At 38.3% G+C, this 21,251-nt stretch overlaps 1 protein-coding gene across 4 annotated transcripts in view; it reads left to right on the top strand.

The window, feature by feature from the left end:
- The window catches only part of PRCP (prolylcarboxypeptidase), a 76,347-nt gene that overhangs the window by 33,607 nt on the left and 21,489 nt on the right, over window positions 1–21,251 (top strand). For all 4 annotated transcript variants that reach the window (XM_045038678.1, XM_045038679.1, XM_003992681.6 and 1 more), the window contains 3 exons: window positions 10,277–10,417; window positions 13,654–13,755; window positions 20,270–20,451. In XM_045038678.1, the coding sequence (XP_044894613.1) occupies window positions 10,277–10,417; window positions 13,654–13,755; window positions 20,270–20,451 (425 nt within the window). The remainder of the gene's footprint in view (window positions 1–10,276; window positions 10,418–13,653; window positions 13,756–20,269; window positions 20,452–21,251) is intronic.

Below are 21,251 nucleotides of genomic sequence, written 5' to 3' on the forward strand. Positions count from 1 at the left end.
TTAATAATAAAATTTAAATCCAAGTTAGTTAACATATAGTGTAATAATGATTTCAGGGATAGAATTTAGTGATTCAGCACTTCCACATAACACCCAGGCTTGTGCTCTCCTTAAATGCCCATTGCCCATTTAGCCCACTCCTGCACCCAACACCCCGCCAGCAACCCTCAGTTTGTTCTCTGTATTTAAGAGTCTTTTATGGTTTGTCTCCCTCTCTGTTTTTATATTATTTTTGCTTCCCTTCCTTGTGTTCATCTGTTTTGTTTCTTAAATTGTTGATATCATATGAGTGATATCATATGATATTTGTCTTTTTCTCAGTGACTTATTTTGCTTAGTATAATACATTCTAGTTCCATCCATGTTGTTGCAAATGGTAGGATTTCATTCTTTTTGATCGCTGAGTAATATTCCAGTGTGTGTGTGTGTGTGTGTGTGTGTGTGTGTGTGTGTGTGTACCACATCTTCTTTATTCATTTGTCAGCTGATGGACATTGGAGCTCTTTCCATATTTTGGCTTTTGTCAGTAGTGCTGCTATAAACATTGGGATGCATGTGGCCCTTTGAATCAGCACTCCTGTATCCTTTGGATAAACATCTAGTAGTGCAGGGGTGCCTGGGTAGCTCAGTCGGTTAAGCATCCGACTTTGGCTCAGGTCATGATCTCGTGGTTCGTGAGTTCAAGCCCCGTGTTGGGCTCTGTGCTGACAGCTTGGAGCCTAAAGCCTGCTTTGGATTCTGTGTCTCCCTCTCTCTCTGCCCCTCCTTTGCTCATGCTCATGCTCTCTCTCAAAAATAAATAAACATTTAAAAAATTAAAAAAAATACCTAGTAGTGCAATTGCTAGGATGTAGGGTAATTCTATTTTTAATTTTTTGTGGGACCTCCACACTGTCTTCCAGAGTGGCTGCACCAGCTTGCATTCCCACTAGCAGTGCAAAAGAGATCCTCTTTCTCCGCATCTTCACCAACATCTGTTGTTGACTGAGTTGTTAATTTTAGCCATCCTGACTGGTGTGAGGTGGTATCTCATTGTGGTTTTGATTTGTATTTCCCTGATGATGAGTGATGTAGAGCATATTTTCAAAAACATGTTATTTCTTGATTTACTGTAATGTTTTAGGTGTTTCAAGGGCAGGATATCTCCACCTCTGTGTTAGTAGTAGAGCAGACAGTATTTTGTTTTTGTAGAATTTTGGTAATTTAGAATGCGTTTCGCCCTTGAGGCATACAGTACTTGGTCAGAGGAAAAGGGAGTAACTGAGCACTGCGCAGTTATTGGAGAGGGTGCATGAATCCATTTTCTTGCCAAGCATATATTGTTTTGTCAAATGTAATTAGATGCTGTTGTGTATTCATTTATACCAGTATTAAATTTATATTAGCTTCTCCTGTATATTTTCTCAAGCAGTGACTATTAAATAGAGCATGTATGAAAATTCTAACATTAACAAGGGGGCTTCATACATAAAAATGTGAGGAACCACTGATTAGAAGAATTGAACTATATTCATTTAATGATTATTTATTAAAAAAATATATTTTTTAAGTGGGGCCCCTGGGTGGCTCAGTCAGTTAAGTGTCCTAATTTGGCTCAGGTCATGATCTCTCAGTTCATGAGTTTGAGCCCTGCGTCGGGCTCTGTGCTGACAGCTCAGAGCCTGGAACTTGCTTTGGATTCTGTGTCTCCCTCTTTCTATGCCCCTCCCCTGCTCACACTCTGTCTCTCTCTCTCTCTCTCTCTCAAAAACAAACATTAAAACATTTATGAAATATCTTTTTTTAATGTTTATTTTTGAGAGAGAGAGAGAGAGAGAGAGAGAGAGAGAGAGAGAGAGAGAATGAGAGCACACATGCAGGGAGTGGCAGAGAGAAAGATAGACTGAGGATCCAAAGGGGGCTCTGCACTGACAGCACAGAGCCCAATCCAGGACTAAAACTCATGAACCATGAGTTTATGATCTGAACTGAAGTCAGACACTTAACCAATTGAGCCATTCAGGTGCCCTAAAGTATCGGTCTTTTAAAAAAATATTTATTTTGAGAGAGAGGAGGGGATGCATGAGCTGGGGAGGGACAGAGAGAGAGAAAGAGAGAGAGAGGAAGAGAGAGAATCCCAAGCAGACTCTGCACTCTTGGTGAAGAGCCTGATGTGGGGCTTGATCTCACGAACTGCAAGATCATTACCTTAGCCAAAATTGAGAGTCAGATGCTTAACCAACTGAGCCACCCAGGTGTCACTAAAGCATCTGTCTTATACAGGTACACTGTGGTAGCTATTGTGTTCTTGCCTTTCTAACTATCCATTTATGAATATAGGAGACCGGATGGTCTAACTTTTTTCTACAGTGGACTCTCCCATATCACCCCTTTTCTATACTTCTCCCCATGTCATTTTCTCTTTAAATAATTTATTTCTAATTGTTTCCTTTTTAAGATTAGGAGTAGGTTACCAAAAAAGTATGGAAGGGGGGAATACAATTCTCTCTCCTGGTTAATATGCACAGAAGGATGTGTGCAGAACAGAACATCATTATACAGAATGATGATTTCATTTGAAGGGTATGTCTGAGGAAACTTCCACTTTCCTTGTTAAAATGGAAACTAGACCTGCAAAGGATGGCAATGAAGAGAACATCCCTGTGGGAAGGGAAGGACAATCCTGTCTCTTAGACTCACCTTCCTCTTGGAGGGACTTGGACCATTTCCTTTGTCATCACCACAATATCCTCAAGGAATATTGATCTTGTTTTAGCTTGGGCTACCTCCTGTATGAGGGATAACTTAACTTAGTAGGATTCCACTTGTAGATATCCAGCCTTCTTCGGGTACAGACCCATGGCCTTTCTAAGCCTTACCTTCCAGATTTTGGTTCCTTCTTTGAAAACCTGTGTCTTTCCAACATGAAGGTGTCTACCCTTTCAGGAGAGATCAACCTTGCCTAGAAACAATGTGTCTCTATTTAGGAACTCTAACAGAATATAATGCCACGGTTCCAAAATTAATACAGGACATACACATCAAGTGGAAGAAAGGGGGTCTTATTTCATTTTAGCATCTTTGGATTAGAATTGGAAACCAGAGAGCCCTCTTTTAAGGTACTTTTGTTTATTGGAGGTATGAGTCCATTTTTTTTTTGTCTTGTATATCTCTGAGTATACTTTTCATACCTTTAGTAAAATTTCAATTAGCTATGATCATATATCTGGGTGCATAAATAAAACTGTGTACTACGTTTTCTAAAATGAAAGGCTATTGTATAAGAGTTAGTGTAATTTAAAAAAATTTTTATTTTATTTTTTTGAAAAAGAGAGAGAGAGGCAGAGGGAGAGGGAGAGAGAGAATCCCAAGCAGGCTTCACGCTCCACACGGAGCCTGACTCCAGGCTTGATCTCACAATCATGAGATCATGACCTGAGCTGAAATCAAGAGTCTGATGCTTAACTGACTGAGCCACCTAGGCATCTCTGTGATTTTGTTTTTTATTAGTGACTAATTAAATGGGTTAAAAACAGTAATAGTAACAATTTTTGAGTCAGGCTGGTGAAAAAACCAATATTCCACATATTCTTCACTTTAACCATTAGTAAATGGCTGGAGGATATGTCCTTCATTTTACAAATTTGGAGAAAGCTAGTATAGTGTCTCCTGCTTAAGGTTGACATTGGTAGTCAGCTCTCTCTGCAGTAGTATGTTACAGCGAAAAATCAGACTGGGTTTCTTTGGAGGTAGGATTGGGTAGGGGATAAAAACACATGAAAAACTTGTATTTGATTTTTATTTTTTAGTTATGTTATCGTGTGCGAGTATTCTGACCTCTCTGAGTGTTGGCAACCTTTTTGTAAGACTGGTGTAATGAAAGTGCCCCTAGAGCTCCACTGGGAAGATGGTGATATGATCTGTATAAAGAAAGCCCCAGCATGGTGCCAGAGACGTAGTTGGTGCTCTGTGTGATTTACTTTCCTTTCTCCCCTGCATCCCCAAATTGCCACCCAAATTGTTGGTGACAGGTATAATGTTCTAATAGGCTCTTCTGGATGTGAACTTTATTCTTTGAACAGTTTTAAAGTCCAATAGTTATTTTTGCCACAATAAATTTTACTTAAAGGATATTCTCTTTGTTCCTTCTTGCCTACACATTCTTATGGATTTCTTTCTTATCTACAAGGTGGAGGGAAGTATCTCTTGAAAACTATTGGGACCACATTTTAGAAAGAACTGCTGTATGTGACTAGAGGTGTGTTTGCTTTTTGAGTTCATGCTTTGTTGCTTTTACAGCACTATTATCTATTTTAGTTATTTCAGTAAACCAAATTGCAAAAATAATTAAAACCTCTAGTTCTGCCTCCAACTTGTGACCTTGGTCAAGTCACTTGACCTCTTTGAGCCCAGTTTCTTCAATTGAACACAGATCAAATGATTTCTAAAGCCCTTGTTCCCTTTCATGCTGTGATTTATGAAATCTCTTTATTCAGGAGCAGAGCTGAAAGTGGCATGTGGATCCTACTTCTCAACGGCAGAGGGCACACGGCCCCTAGTGTGCTGGGCCGTTAGGTATTGGAAACATTCTACAGTTTTGTAGCCTGAAGTTGATATTCTTGAAGCTAGGAAAAGCCAAGAAAAGTGTAAACTAATATTTTGCAAACAGGATTTCATAGCCTGTTTCTAGCTATTTAATATTTAGGTGAAACACTAAAAAAATAGGAGATTTCAACATTCCAAGGGTACTTCCTATAATTAAGTGAAGAGCTTTAGAGTTTTGTTTTGTTTTGTTTTGTTTCTGAAGAGCTTTATCCTTTCCCTCCCCCTTATTTACCCCATCTAAGTACCCCATGCTTAGGATTGGTTTCCAAATGGGATGGAGAGGAGAACTAACAATTATTAAGTACTTATTATACATTAGAAACTATACCTGGTACTTTAGGTACACTTTCTCTAATCATCACAGCAATCCTTTATTTTTTTTTATTTACTTATTTTAATTAAAATAATTGATTTCATTTTATTTTTATGTTTTTAAATTTTTTAATGTTTATTTATTTTTGAGAGAGAGAGAGAGACAGACAGACAGACAGACAGAATGTGAGCCGGTGAGGGGTAGAGAGAGGGAGACACAGAATCCTAAGCAGGCTCCAGGCTCTGAGCTGTTAGCACAGAGCCTGATGTGGGGCTCGAACCCACGAACCATGAGATCATGACCTGAGTGAAGTTGGGCACTTAACTGACTGAGCCACCCAGGTGCCCCTAAAATAACTTTTTTTTAAATCTTTATTTGAGAGGGAGACAGAGTGTGAACGGGGGGAGGAACAGTGAGAGAGGGAGACACAGAACTTGAAGCAGGCTCCAGGCTCTGAGCTGTCAGCACAGTGCCCAAAACAAAGGCTTGGATCCATGAACCGTGAGATTATGACATAAGCCAAAGTTGGACACTTAACTGACTGAGCTACCCAGGCACTCCAGCAATCCTTTAAATTGTGTTATCCTTATTTTATATAGGAAGATACTGGGCTCAGAAAGGTTAAGTGACTTGCCTGAGGCCTCACAGTAGAGATTCAAGTTTAGGTCTATTAATTTGCAAACCTGCTCTCTCTACCTGAGTTCTTCCCTTCTCTTCCTAATCTAAATAGTTAGGGATGAATTGCTCACAGCAGTAGTGGCCAGACAGTGGTCACACATGGAAGTTGGCTTTCTCTGGTTCTAAATTTTTTGTGGCCCTTGTAATTCTACGTGGTTTCAAATTTCAAACCTTTAGACTGGATTATTGAAATACGGTTTTTTGCGGGCTACTTTTTAAGGGTACAACAATATCTCATTTTACAAGAAGCAGAATAATCTTTGAGAATCCCATGGTAAGGTGTCTTGTTAGAGAGACATGTACCTACTTTCTTTAAGTCCAGCACAGCCAGTCTTTTCTTTTTTGGTGAAACAGATGATGGTTTTTCCTTTTGAGCTTCAAATGATGAAGTTGGCTTGTATTTGGGGACCATGTTGGGTGGTAATGCACATCTTTAAACACCAGAATCTCATTCAGAATGGTGAGATGTTTATAGTATTAGAGGTATTCTGAAACCTAGATCAAGAGAAGGAATAGCAGATTCATGTTCCATTTTGTGGCTTAGGCTAACTTAGTCATTGTTAAAACTTCAGCTGTACACCTGAATCACTTGGAGGACTTGTTAAAACACAGACTACTGGGTTCTACCATCCACAATTTCTGATTCAGTAGTTCTGGGATTTAGCCAGAGCATTTGCATTTTTAACAGATTCCCAGGTGATGCTGATGCTGACTTGTAGGGACCTCACATGGAGGAGCGCTATACTTACTGAATGGAGGCAAGTGGAATCACTTGTCTATCTTCCCTCCATTGTCTGTTTCTCTCGCTCTCTTTTATTTTTAGGCAGAGTGGGTATAGTTGAATTAGTTTATTTGTCTTTAATTTTCTTAATGTTTATTTATTTTTGAGAGAAAGAGAGAGACAGAGGACAAGTGGAGGAGGGGGAGAGAGAGGGAGACACAGAATCTGAAGCAGGCTCCAGGCTGTGCTGTCAGCATAGAACCCGATGCAGAGCTTGAACCCACAGGCTGTGAGCTCATGACCTGAGCCAAAGTCGGACACTTAACCGACTGAGCCATCCAGGTGCCCCTAGTTTAAATTAAATGTAGGGGTTGTGGCTCAGCCAACACTTTATCCCATTGCTTAACTTACTTCTTGGTCCAGAACGAGAACTTGGCCATTCAATAGATGCTGGTTGAATGAGTGATTGATTATATATGTTGAATTAACATATATAATACTACTGGTTTTTAGCACATGGACATCATTATTATAAACCTGTTCTATACAAACTGTTTATTTTCCTGAGGGAGGCCATCTTTAGATTAGAATAGCTTATGTATTGGGACTATATATAGTAATGATCATGGACATCAGGAGGTATGCAATTTAGTGCAGTTTTGAGAAACTTGCCTTTTGGGACCTCTGGTATGAATGTGAAGTAGGTATGTGTGTGTAGATGGAGCTGGGTTATGGAGTCCCATCTGTTTTAGAATGGCCTACGGAAGTCTTGCAGAGCCTGGTTTAGGCTGGACAGGCTGGAGCAGCTCTGGATCACTGGGTCTGCCTCAGACCAGATGCAGCATTTTCACTTCTGTGTCTCCCAAGTACTAGAGAAATTCATCTCCGTGATCCTTTTTTTTAAAGTTAATTAATTAATTAATTTATTTATTTAGAGAGAGAGAGAGAGTACATGTGCATGGAGGAGGGGCAGAGAGGGAGAGATTGAGAATCCCGAGCCAGCTCCACACTGTCAGCACAGAGCCCAGAGGGCTCGAACTCATGAATCGTGAGATCATGACCTGAGCCCAAATCAAAAGTCGAATGCTTAACCCACTGAGCTACCCAGTTGCTTCTGGCCCTATGATCCTAAAGGCTCAGTGGGCCTCTGTACTGTGGGATAACACTGCAAATTCAGGTACATTGCGCATGAATCTTGCCATGTTGTAGGATTTGATAATTATATTTTAAATGGTGAGTTTATTAAGTGAAAGGTTTAAAAAATCCCCAAAATTTAAAGTTCACTTAAAAAAAAACTTTTTTTAAAAAGTTTTATTTATTTTTGAGAGAGAGAGAGAGAGAGAGAGAGAGAGAGAGAGAGAGACAGAGTGCAAGCAGGGGAGGGGCAGAGAGAGAGGGAGACACAGAATCTGAAGCAGGCTCCAGGCTCTGAGCTGTCAGCACAGAGCCTGATGCGGGGCTCGAAGCCACAAATTCTGAGGTCATGACCTGAGCCGAAGTCAGGAGCTCAACCGACTGAGCCACTCAGGCACCCCCTAAAGTTCATTTTTTTTAATGTTTATTTATTTTTGAGAGAAAGAGAGAGTGCAAGTGGGGGAAGAATAGAGAGAGAGAGATACACAGAACCTGAAGCAGGCTCCAGGCTGTGCTGTCAGCACAGAGCCCAATGCAGGGCTTGAATTCATGAACCGTGAGATCATGACCTGAGCCGACTGAGCCACCCAGGCGCCCCTAAAGTTCATTTTAAGCTTGAAATTATTATGTCATTTTTATCATTTTTGACACGTTTTATACACGTTTTAAAGTCTCAGTGTGTATTTTGTCTCTTTCAGTATAGATTAAAATTTCTTCCTTTAAATTCATCTTACTTTTTTTGCGTTGAAATATTTTCAAGTAAATTGCAGACAGCATGACATTCTATCTCTAAATCCTTCAATATACAGGTTTAAAAAGTAAAAACATTTACTTATGCAGCCACAATATGATCACCCCTAACAAAATTAACAAGTTATTAGATTCTTCTAATACCTAGTCCATATTCACATTAACCTAATTGTCCTAATTATCATTTGTATCATTTGTTCAAACTAGGATACAATCTGGAATCATGCATTGCATCTGGTTATTTTGTTCCTTAAATTTTGTTTAATCTAATTTATTTATCATGACATTGCCTTACCATTGTCTTATCGCACATTTGGATTTGTCCAACTGCTTATTCAGAGTGCCTTTCGCTTGTTGTTCTACACTGTGTATTTCCTGGAAACAGGAAATTAGATCCATAAGAAATTAGATCTAAAGGGTGGAAAAAGATACAAGTTGAACATTTTGGGCACGATTTTATCATAGGTGAAGTTTGCTTTGTGTTGTACCACGTGAGGAGGTGCATAATCTATGCCTGCCCCACTGTTAGTGATGCTAATTTTCATCACTAGATTGAGGTGATGGCAGCCTGATTCTTCCATTGTAAAGTTCCATTTTGCCCTGGTGACAAGAGAGCACTCTCCATGATATTACTCTGGCACTAAGATGAATCTTCATTTCCCTGTCATTTATTCTCCTAATGTTTTTAACACCATGTGGTAATTCTTGCCTGAATCAGTAACTTCATAAGGGTTTGCAAAACTGTCATTTTTCTAATTCTGTCATTCCTTCTGCATTAGCTGACATTTAATTAAACAGAGGTCTTTTTCATTAACTGGGACTATTTGGTACCTTGAAACACAATTCTATTGGAAACTCAGGTTAAATATTGAGTTCTTTTTTGTATTCCCAATTTCTAAATTAGGAGTTGGTTTAATAAATACCTTAAATGGTGGCATATGACCATATATATTTGTTTCCTTTTTGATATCCATCTGAACTAGTAGATTTTTGTGAATTGAATGCTTCAATCAGCTACAATCATTATTCTTTATATGTTCAACTTGTTTTATGTTCAGTTTGTTAAAACAAGCCAATAATATAGTCCCTTGTAGTTGGTTCCTATATCTGTTAGACATCGCTGCATTAATTTTTGAGCACTTCCTTGCTTCCATGCACAGCAAGATGTATAGGTTTATCATTTAGCTTCCTTGTCCCAAAATGTTAGTCAGCCACTTCACTGACAAGCCCTAGTTCCTTTTAGTGTGGAATGGTATTAAACACCAAAATCCTAGTTCTTGGAATGTCAATTGTTACTGGGGTGACAGTGTTTATAGACCTTTTCAGTGGTCTGTTTAACCCATGAATTTTGATATTGAAAGTTTGGTAATGAAAATTCAAAACATAAGGGATATCTGTATTTTAAAAATTTAATGAATTCATATCCTATTTCCACTTCAGTTTTATCATACTGTGTTTTTAAGTAACTCCTTGATTTTATAATTGTTATCTTTTATCTTTTCTGTTATCTTATCACTGAGAATCTTGAGTACCAATAACATTGTTTTATTGTTGTTGTGTTTAGGTAGGCTCCACACCCAGCGTGGGTCTTGAACTCACAACCCTGGGATTAAGAGTCACATGCTGTCTACCAGCTGAGCCAGCCAGGCACCCCTAACATTGTTTTATTTTACAATATAAAGAAAGTAACTTCAAAATAACAGTGCCAATATTACTACTGCAATTAAAATCAATTAAAAAATTTTTTTAACATTTATTTATTTTTGAGAGAAACAATGCACGAACAGGGGAGGGGCAGAGAGAGAGGGAGACACAGAATCTGAAGCAGGCTGCAGGCTCCAGGCTCCGAGCTGTTTGCACAGAGCCTGACACAGGCTTGAACTCATGTACTGCGAGATCATGACATGAGCCAAAGTCAGATGTTTAACCTACTAAGTTACCCAGGTGCCCTTGTAATTAAAATCAAATGAAGTTTAAAAAGCTTTGTGAATATTTTTGTAGCTTAGTTCGGTTTTAATGAAAGAATAAGTTTAATTACTTTTTTGTTGATCTCATTTACTTTCCTCTGAAGTTTGTCTGCTTTGTTTTTGTCATAGGTTGATCATTTTGGATTTACTACAGATAAAACTTTTAAACAGCGGTACTTACTAGCTGATGAACACTGGAAGAAAGATGATGGATCAATACTTTTCTACACTGGTAATGAAGGGGACATTGTCTGGTTTTGCAATAATACGGTATGTGCAAATTTGTGAAATTCCTATGCTCACTTTGCCTTTTATTATGACAAACTAGAAAAAAATGTTTTGCGGTATATATGACCAAATATTACTGTGCTTAATCAAGAAGCTCTTTAGAGTTTAAAGAATTACTCATGAAAAGAGTGAAATACGATTTTTGGACAATTGAATCTTAGATTTTTTTTTTTAATCCCAATTTATTTCTAGAGTGAATAAGGATATGAGGGACATGGGAAGAGGAATATTATTGCATATAGATTTTTTTGGTTTTTGTTTGTTTTGATTATGGTCTCCAGGATATAAACATGAGGGCATGAATTTTTGTTTTTTTGTTTAGTATTGTATTTTCAGTCTAAGAACTGTGCTAGACATACAGTACGTGCTCAATAAATATTTGTTAAATGAATGAATAAAATCTAAACAATGCCAGTGCAAATAAGAAAAACAAAATGCAAGTTTGATTGTCAAATAGAAATGGACAGAAGTAAAGTTGTAGCTATATTTTAGTTTAGCTTTCCTGTTCTACTATTTTTCTTATATTTGTGAGTAAAAAAATAGTATAGATGTTAGCTTGCTTTCCTGACCATACATTCTATTGTCTTTTATAATAACACTTAAATCCATTAACAAAATTTACTTTAGAAGGACACTTGAAAGGAAGATATTTTCCTTTTTTTATGTTCTAGCGCTATGACTAGAAAATGTCAATTTTCTACCAAAAAGCTAGTCTGTGAATTACCTTAAACTGAAGACTGAGTCACATTTTCTCCATTGCCAATGTCCGCCACGGTGCCTGGTATTCAAGAGGTCTTAGTAAATGTTTGTTGAACTAAACTGAATTGAAAGCAAAGATATCGACCCAATTATAATGTTATTGCATTTCTCATTTTTCAATATTTCCTTAAGACTGTTGAGTCTAAATATGTTAGTTGAAATCAAATAATTCAGATCCTAGGATGTCTATTTCTCTTACATCAGTGACAAGTGAAATCAGGATTTATTTTCCATCAGATTCTTGCTTAGTTATTCTGTGAAACAACTGAGGCTGCTTTGTCTTTTTCTCTTTCTCATGTGTGATTTCCCATTTATGCCACGGCCATGGGGCAGCTTCTCGTGTCCATTTATTTTTCCCAGCTCTTTTTCCTCTTTCTTATAGACAGGCAGATGTTCTTGCCTCCACTGCTCTGACAGGCAGCATAATTTAAGGCTTACCTTAGAAGTGACAGAAAGGAAGAGCTACACAGTGTAGGCACAGTTCCAGGGAAGTGACTAGATGTAGATCCTTAGAAGGGTCCTGGCCCTTTCCCAGCCCTAGACACCTCCCTTTATACTACAATGTCCTGGTTGCACTATCACATAATCTGGATGTTCATTTATTAAGAGACTGTAGCAGAATGGTCAAGAGTGACAGACTGGTTAGGATTGAATTCTGGTTTTGCCATTATGCTATGTGACTTTGGGCAGTCTCTTATTCTGTGCCTTGGTTTTTTTTTACCTGTTAAATGGGTGTAGTGATAATAATCTAGTTCATACAGTTGCTGTGAGGACTAAATAAGAGTTAGGAATTTAGGACAGTGCTGGCACAGAGTGTTATTAAATTGTTAATATATTACATGGACCTCTTCTGAAAAATAAAAACACCCTGAAATAGATGCAGGCAAAAATTACTGACTACAATCAATGTTCAATTAAATTGCTTCCTTTAAAAGCCTGAGTTCAGCTCCCCAGAGGCCTGGCTATTTTGATAGATGATCCTTACCCTTAAGAAGCTCACAGTCTGAGGGCACCTGGGTGACTCTGGATTGAGCTCTTGGTTTCAGCTCAGGTCATGATATCATGGTTTGTGAGTTCAAGCCTTGTGTCAAGCCCCTAGTCGGGCTCCAGGCTGGTGTCTCAGAGCCTGCTTGGGATTCTCTCTCTCCCTCTCTCTTTACTCCTCCCCTGCTCGTGCTTTCTCTCTCTCAAAATAAATAAATAAACTTTAAAAAAAAGAAGTTCATAGTCTGGTAGGGTAAGACACGTATAAACAAATATTTCAGCGTAGTAATAGAGATCTATACCTAGCACGGTGATGTTGAGAGGCAGGACTGATCAGCAGTGCCAAAATGGGGCAGGCAGAGGAGGGCATGCTTGAGCTGGTTGTTACAGTGTCTGCAGATAAATGGCAGGAAATGGGCAAGGAGTTAAGAGAGAAAGTGAAGGTTATTGAAACCATCACAGATAACAGGTTAAATTCTCCATCGTCACGTGCATGTAGCTCTTTAAATTGTTCATTTATTGATCAAGATGAATAAAAACTTTTAGAGGTTCTTAGCCCTTGTTAGGAAGCAGCAGTTCATTAAAAAACAGCAGTGTGCCCTAGGAATGACAAATAGTTTTTAATCTGTGCTAAATTTAAATCTAATCGATTGATGTTGGCTGTCTAGAGTGCTTTGTTGAGAAGGATTCTGAGGGCACCACTTGAGGTAAGAGAAAAAATTCAGTGATTGATTAATGACCAGCATTAAGTATGGAAATAAGATCTGAAAGCATTTGATGATTGTACTGTGAAGCTAGCCTGTGCTTGAATCTTGGCTCTGCTGCTTTCTAGCTGTGTGACTGTTACAGGATATTTAAACTACTGTGTCTCAGTGTCCTTGTCCGTAAAATGGGGTTGCTAAAAGTACCTATCTCTTAGATTGTTGTGATAATCAAATGAAGTAATATATATGGAGTATTTAGAGCAGCCCGACACATTGTAAGTACTCAATTATTATTAGCTATTGTTAGATACTACTTATTTTTGAGAAAATAAGATTAATATAAAACCCAAGGGAGCCCAGTATGCTTATTTGTATTTCTTTTTTCTTTTATGTTGTAAATGTTTATGGGTAGGCAGCTAACTTAGATATCTACAGTTTTTCCTAGACTATTTTATACACAGTGCAATTTGAAGACTATTTTTGACAAAATATTGATTATGCAGCTCCAGTGTCAGAATAAGCAGAGTTGGAATGATTGGTGGTTGAGTGACTTGGGCTTATTTTTAATTATCTCACTGTACTATAGTATGAGATTAATATGCAACAACGAAACAACAGTTATTTATCTGTAGAACAAATATAAATTGTGCAACTTCTCAGAGCTCTTTTTGGTCTGGTTTAACATTCATCTCATATGACTTGGCAAAAGGTTCAATGACTGTTTCACATAAAAAATGATTTTTATCCTGTGAATTTGTAAATTCTCCCTAGGGGTTCATGTGGGATGTGGCTGAGGAACTGAAAGCTATGTTGGTGTTTGCTGAACATCGATACTATGGAGAATCCCTACCTTTTGGTAACGATTCATTCAAGGTAAGTACAGGCATACCTTGTTTTATTGAACTTCACTTTACCGGACTTCACAGATCATGTGTTATTTGCAAATTGAAGGTTTGTAGCAACCCTGTGTTGGGCAAGTCTATCAGTGCCATTTTTCCAACAGCATTTGCTTACTTTGTTTCTCTGTGTTGCATTATGGTAATTATTGTAATATGTCAAACTTTTTCATTATTATTACATTTATTATGGTGATCTGCAATCAGTGATCTAGAAGATGCTCACATAAGATGGCAAACTTAATTGATAAATAATGTGTGTGTTGTGACGGTCCCACCAACTGGCCATTCCCCCATCTCTGTCTCTCTCCTCAGGCCTCCTTATTCCCTGAGACATAAAAATGTTGAAATGAGGCCAGCTGGCCTCTGAGTGTTCCAATGAAAAGAAGAGTTGTATGTCTCTCACTTTAAATAAAAAACTAGAAATGATTAAGTATAGTGAGCAAGGCATGTTGAAAGCTGAGAGAGGCTGGAAGCTAGGCCTCTTGTAACAAACATTTAACCAGGTTGTGAATGCAAAGGAAAAGTTCTTGAAGGAAATTAAAATGCTCTTCCAGTGAGCATACAAATGACAAGAAAGTGAAACAGTCTTACTGCTGGTAAGGAGAAAGTTTGAGAGGTCTGGGTAGAAGATCAAACCAGCCACAACATTCCCTCAAGCCAAAACCTAATCCAGAGCAAGGCCCTAATTCTCTTCAATGTGATGAAGGCTGAGAGAGGTGAGGAAGCTGTAGAAGAAAAATCTGAAGCTAGCAGAGTTCATGAGGTTTAAGGAAAGAAGCTGTCTCCATAACATAAAAGTACGAGGTGAAGCAGCAAGTGCTGATGTAGAAGCTACAGTAAGTTATCCAGAAGATCTAGCTGAGATAAATCATGAAGGTGGCTACAGTAAACAACAGATTTTCAGTATAGACAAAACAGCTTTTTATTGAAAGAAGATGCCATTGAGGACTTTCATAAAGAGAAGTCAATGCCTGGCTTGAAGTCTTCAGGACAGCCTGACTCTTTTGTTAGGAGCTAATGTAACTGGTAACTTTAAATTAAAGCCAGTGCACATTTACCATCCTGAAAATCCTAGGGCCCTAAAAAATTATGCTAAATCTACTCTGTGTGTGCTCTATAAATGAAAGAACAGAGCCTGGATGACTATACATCTGTTCACAACATGGTTCACTGAATACTTTAAGACCACTGTTGAGACCTACTGCTCGGGAAGAAAAAAGTTCCTTTCAAAATATTATTGTTCATTGACGATGCATCTGGTCACCCAAGACCTCTGATGGAGATGTACGACGAGATGAATATTATTTTCATTTCTGCTAACACAACATCCATTCTGCAACTCATGGATCAAGGAGTCACTTTGATTTTCAAATCTTATTTAAGAAATACATTTGTGGGGCGCCTGGGTGGCGCAGTCGGTTAAGCGTCCGACTTCAGCCAGGTCACGATCTCGCGGTCCGTGAGTTCGAGCCCCACGTCAGGCTCTGGGCTGATGGCTCGGAGCCTGGAGCCTGTTTCCGATTCTGTGTCTCCCTCTCTCTCTGCCCCTCCCCCGTTCATGCTCTGTCTCTCTCTGTCCCAAAAATAAAAAAAAATAAAAAAATAAAAAAATAAATACATTTGTGGGGCACCTGGGTGGCTTAGCTGGTTAGGCATCTGACTTTGGCTCAGGTCATGATCTCGCAGTTCTTGGGTTTGAGCCCCACATCGGGCTCTCTGCTGTCAGCAGGGAGCCTGCTTTGGATCCTCTGGTGCCTCTCCTCTGCTCATTCTCTCTCTGAAAAAACAAACAAAAAACATTTTGTAAGGTATAGCTGCCACAGAGAGTGATTCCTCTCTGATGGATCTTGGCAAAGTCAATTGAAAACCTTCTAAAGGATTCACCATTCTATATGCTATGAAGAATATTCAGGATTCATGGGAAGAGGTCAAAATATCAACATGAACAGGAGTTTGGAAGAAGCTGATTTCAACCCTGTGGATGACTGTGAGGATTTCAAGAAAGACTTCAGTGGAGGAGGTAACTGCAGATGTCGTAGAAATAAGAGAATCAGAATTAGAAGTGGACCTTGAAGATGTGCTAAATTGCTGAAATCTTGTGATAAAACTTGAATGGATGAAGAGTTGTTTCTCATGGATGAGGAGTTATTTCTTATGGATGAGCGAAGAAATTGGTTTCTTGAGATGGAAACTGCTGCTGGTGAAAATACTGTGAATATTGCTGAAATGTCAACAATGAATGTAGAAAATTAAACAAACTTTAAAGCAGCTACAGGGTTTGAGAAGATTGACTCCAATTCTGAAAAAAATTCTGAGGAGAAAATTCTATTGAACAGCGTCACATGCTACAAAGAAATCATTCATGAAAGGAAGAGTCAATTGATATGGCAAATTTTATTGTTGTTTTGTTTTAAGACATTGCCAAAGCCAACCCATCCTTCAGCAATCACCACCCTGACTGGTCAACAGCCATCAACATTTAGGCAAGACCCTCCACTGATAAAAAAGATGAAAGCTCAAAAAAACTCACTGAAAGCTCAGATGATGGTTAGCATTTTTTATCAATGAAGTATTTTTAAATTAAAGTGTATACATCTTTTGGGGCGCCTGGGTGGCTCAGTCGGTTGGGTGTCCGACTTTGGCTCAGGTCATGATCTCGTAGTCTGTGAGTTCGAGCCCTGCATTGGGCTCTGGGCTGACAGCTCAGAGCCTGGAGCCTGCTTCTGATTCTGTGTCTCCTTCTCTTTCTGCCCCTCCCCTGCTCATGCTCTCTCTGTGTCTCAAAAATAAATAAAAACATTAAAAAAAAATTTTTTTTAAATAAAAAAGTGTATACATCTTTTTGGAAATAATACTAATTCACACTTAATAGACTACAGTATGGTGTAAACATAACTTTTATATGCACTAGGAAGCCAAAATAGTCATTGGACTTGCTTTATTAAGATATTAACTTTATTGTAGTGGTCTGGAACCAGACCTGCAATATCTCTGAGGTATGCCTGTATAGTTTTTAATTTTAAGTTTAAAAGGTATTTTTTTGAAGTTTAGAGTATTACATGTTCTAATTACATGTTCCACTTTAAGAAAGAAATGATAGCTTTAGCTTGAATAGTCTGAAATTTCAATAATTTGTATTTAATCTTTCCTTTTTTATATGCAGTTGAACAGATTGGGTGCTTTTTATTTATTTTTATTTTTATTTTTATTTTTTTAACATGTTATTTATTTTTGAGAGACAGAGAGAGACAGAGCACGAGAGGGGGAGAAGCAGAGAAAGAGGGGAACACGGAATCTGAAGCAGGCTGCAGGCTCAGAGCAGTCCACACAGAGCCTGATGCAGGGCTCAAACTCATGAACCATGAGATCATGACCTGAGCTAAAGTCGGATGCTTAACTGACTGAGCCACCCAGGTGCCTCCAAGCCCTTTTTAAACTATAATATTATCATTTCTAATGTTGATCATTTTTTAACTCAGTGGGAAATCTTAAGATATGGTTGCAGAGAATGTGAGGGGAACTTCTCATTGTTTCAGAAATATCAGTAAATTATTCTACTTTATAAATTATACACTTATAATATATATTATATTAATAATGTATTATATACTGGGTCTACCACAGGAAAAAGTATAATGAGCACTCAAATGTTTAAAAAGGTATTTTTCTTTTCTTTTTTTTTTTTTAAAGGTATTTTTCAATAAAATAAGGACAAATTATCTCTGTCTCAGTGAGTCCAAATAGCCACTTGGATTCCCTTCTGACCTTTCCTAATCTCACAGGAGTTTTGGCCTTGGCCACAGACTGTACACCCAATAAAAAGGATACTATTTCCTCAACTGAGTCACTCATGTACTTAGTGACTCTGGGTATATGAATTTGCTATCTGTGCTATTATTTACATAATACTTGTCTTTGAACAACTAACTTTTCAAATTTTGCATTATCTTAACAAGGGTTTTATGTACTAGTTTTTTTTTTTTCTAAATTACATTAAAACAAGTATTAAAATAAAAAAGATTACCTAAGATCATTATGCATACTACCAGTATGTATATACCATCTTTTTAGAAGAACTTGGGGCCAGTAATTTTCTAGGCTGCCTATTTTGAAAGGAGTTTATATATGTATATTTGTGTTTGTTTATTTTTGAGAGAGAGAGAGAGAGAAGCAGAGAGAGGGAGACACAGAATCCAAAGCAGGCTCCAGGCTCTGAGCTGTCAGCACAGAGCCCAACGCGGGGCTCAAACCCACAAACCATGAGGTCATGACCTGAGCTGAAGTCTGATGCCTAACTAACTGAGCCAGCCAGGCACCCCTGAAAAGAGTTTTAATTTTCATTCTCAGAGGTTTTATTAGCTCATATTATAAGTAAATAAAATAAATGAAAATTTCTTGTGTTGTGAATGAAGAACAGAACTATTTGCTATTTGTTGGGCTATGGGGGGAAACTCAATTCTTTAGCTTATTATTCTGCATAATTATCTGATTAGGAGAGTTGATAGATCTTAAAACAATTGGAAGAAGTCAGCTTGTTGCAGATAGAAACATAATGTCACTTAGATCCCCGTGGTTCATACTTTGTTAGCAAAATGGAACTAAGGGCTCTTTTTGATACGCTTCTTTCCCTTCATGTGCTCACAGAATTTGTCAGTAGCATGGGGGTTAATATTACAAATGTTATACAAGGATTAGAAAAAAATGACACTCAATTATACATAGAAAATTGGAAGTAAAGACTAGTGATAGATAATGAAAGAGGAGGTAAGAGGTCAGAAAGTATGTATCTTGGGGTCCCTGGGTGGCTCAAGAGAGAGCAAGGTGGAAACTGCAGTGCTTATTGTGACTTAACATTGGAAGTTATACGTCACTTCTGACACATTAATTAGAACCAAGTCACTAAGCCCAGCCCAAGCTCAAAGAGAGAGGAATAAGACTTTTTCTTTTAAAGGAGAGATACTTTTTTTTTTTTAATTTTCAAGTTAGTTAACACACAGTGTAGTCTTGGCTTCAGGAGTAGAATCCGGTGATTCATCTCTTACATATGACACCCAGTGGTCACCCTGAGAAGTGCCCTCCTTAATGCCCATCACCCATTTAATCCATCCGCCCTCACCCTCTCCAGCAACCCTCAGTTTGTTCTCTGTATTTAAAAGAGTTTCTTATGGTTTGCCTCCCTCTCTGTTTTTATCTTGTTTTTCCTTCTCTTCCCCTATGTTCATTTGTTGAGTTTCTCAAATTCCACCTATGAGTCCAATCACACACTTTACTAGCTCCCTTAGTTTGGCAGGACTCTGAGCTTTACCCCCCTACGTTGCACTGAGGAAATTGTCTCTAGGCAGAGAGACAGTGATCATGGGGCTTACTTTATGAATATCCTTCTCTCAGGGATCAACGTCTTGTGTTGCCTGTTTTCTAATGCCTGGATGTAGTTGCTGTATTGCATTTTGTAACTCCAATTTTATAGTTGTTTACAACAGGGTAATTTCCAGTTGTTGGTATGCAGATATAATGATAATCTTTCTGATAAGGAAGGATGAGTTTGATTTTTATTGATGATTCTTCAGTTTTTCACAAGATTCAGTCTACCTTTGCCTGTATAGTAGCCATTTTATTTTTTAAATTTTTTTTAATGTTTATTTTTGAGACTGAGAGAGAGAGAGAGAGAGAGAGAGAGAGAGAGAGAGAGAGAGAATACAATCAGGGGAGGGGCAGAGAGAGAGAGGGAGACACAGAATCCAAAGCAGGCTCCAGGCTCTGAGCTGTCAGCCCAGAGCCTGAGGCTGGACTCGAACTCATGAACTACGAGATCATGACCTGAGCCGAAGTCGGATGCTTAACAGAGCCACCCAGGTGCCCCAGTAGCCATTTTAAATGTTTCAAAATTTAAAATAAAAATTGTAGGGGCACCTTGGGTGGCTCAATTGGCTAAGTATCCGACTTCAGCTCAGATCATGATCTCGCGGTTCATGAGTTCGAGCCTGGCCACGGGCTCTGAGCTGACAGCTCAGAGCCTGGAGCCAGCTTGGGATTCTGTGTCTCCCTCTCTCTCTGCGCCTCCCCTGCTTGTGCTCTGTCTCTCTGTCTGTCTCTCTCAAAAACAAATAAACATTAAAAAAAAGTAATAAAAATTGTAATACAGCAGTTGTCTGTTAAGCTGAGAATTGTATTCCATCACATTTACTATTAAATATTACAGTTTGTTTCTATTGTTTCTACAATCTCAACAAGGTCTTTGGTAAATAGCATTTAATAGAAATTACATTTGAATGCAGAATGCATTATGTTCTTCGCACAAACTTGAAATAATTTTTTAATGATTTATTTAAATCAGCATTGTTATTGTGTTGACTGGGCATTTTAACTCAATAGCCTAGAAATTCTATTTGGAGTAAAACTTATCTGACTGGCTTTTTCCCTGGATCTATGCTATGCCTAAGCTGCTATTATGTGCACATTTATACTTGTTCTTTGTTACTTTTCTTTAGGATTCCAGATACTTGAATTATCTGACATCAGAACAAGCTCTGGCAGATTTTGCAGTGTTAATCAAATACTTGAAAAGAACAATCCCAGGAGCTAAAAATCAACCTGTCATTGCCCTAGGGGGCTCTTATGGTGGCATGCTTGCAGCCTGGTTCAGGATGAAATACCCTCATATGGTGGTTGGGTAAATGCATTTATGTTGGACATGAGCACTTCTTTTTTTATTTTTATTTTTTTAATTTTTAAATTTACATCCAACTTAGTTAGCATGTAGTACAACAATGATTTCAGGAGTAGATTCCTTAATGCCCCTTACCTATTTAGCCCATCCCTCCTCCCACAACCCTCCAGTAACCCTCTGTTAGTTCTCCACATTTAAGAGTCTCTTATGTTTTGTCCCCCCCCCGTGTTTTTATATTATTTTTGCTTCCCTTCCCTTATGTTCACCTGTTTTGTATCTTAAAGTCCTCAAATGAGTGAAGTCATATGATATTTGTCTTTCTCTGACTAATTTCGCTCTAGTTCCATCCACATAGTTAGAAATGGCAAGATTTCATTCCTTTTGATTGCTGAGTAATTCTCCATTGTACGTATATATCACATCTTTATCCATTCATCCATCGATGGACATTTGGGCTCTTTCCATACTTTGGCTATTGTCGATAGTGCTGTTATAAACATGGGGGTGCATGTGCTCCTTCGAAACAGCACACCTGTATCCCTTGGATAAATATCCAGTAGTACAATTGCTGTGTCGTAGTGTAGTCCTATTTTTAATTTTTTGAGGAACCTCCACACTGTTTTCCAGAGTGGCTGCACCAGTTTGCATTCCCACCAGCAGTGCAAAAGAGATCCTTTCTCTCCACATCCTCGCCAACATCTGTTGTTGCCTGAGTTGTTAATGTTAGCCATTCTGACAGGTGTGAGGTGGTATCTCATTGTGGTTTTGATTTGTATTTCCCTGATGATGAGTGATGTTGAGCA

This window comes from Felis catus, chromosome D1, assembly GCF_018350175.1.
Source record: "Felis catus isolate Fca126 chromosome D1, F.catus_Fca126_mat1.0, whole genome shotgun sequence".
Lineage (NCBI taxonomy): Eukaryota > Metazoa > Chordata > Mammalia > Carnivora > Felidae > Felis > Felis catus.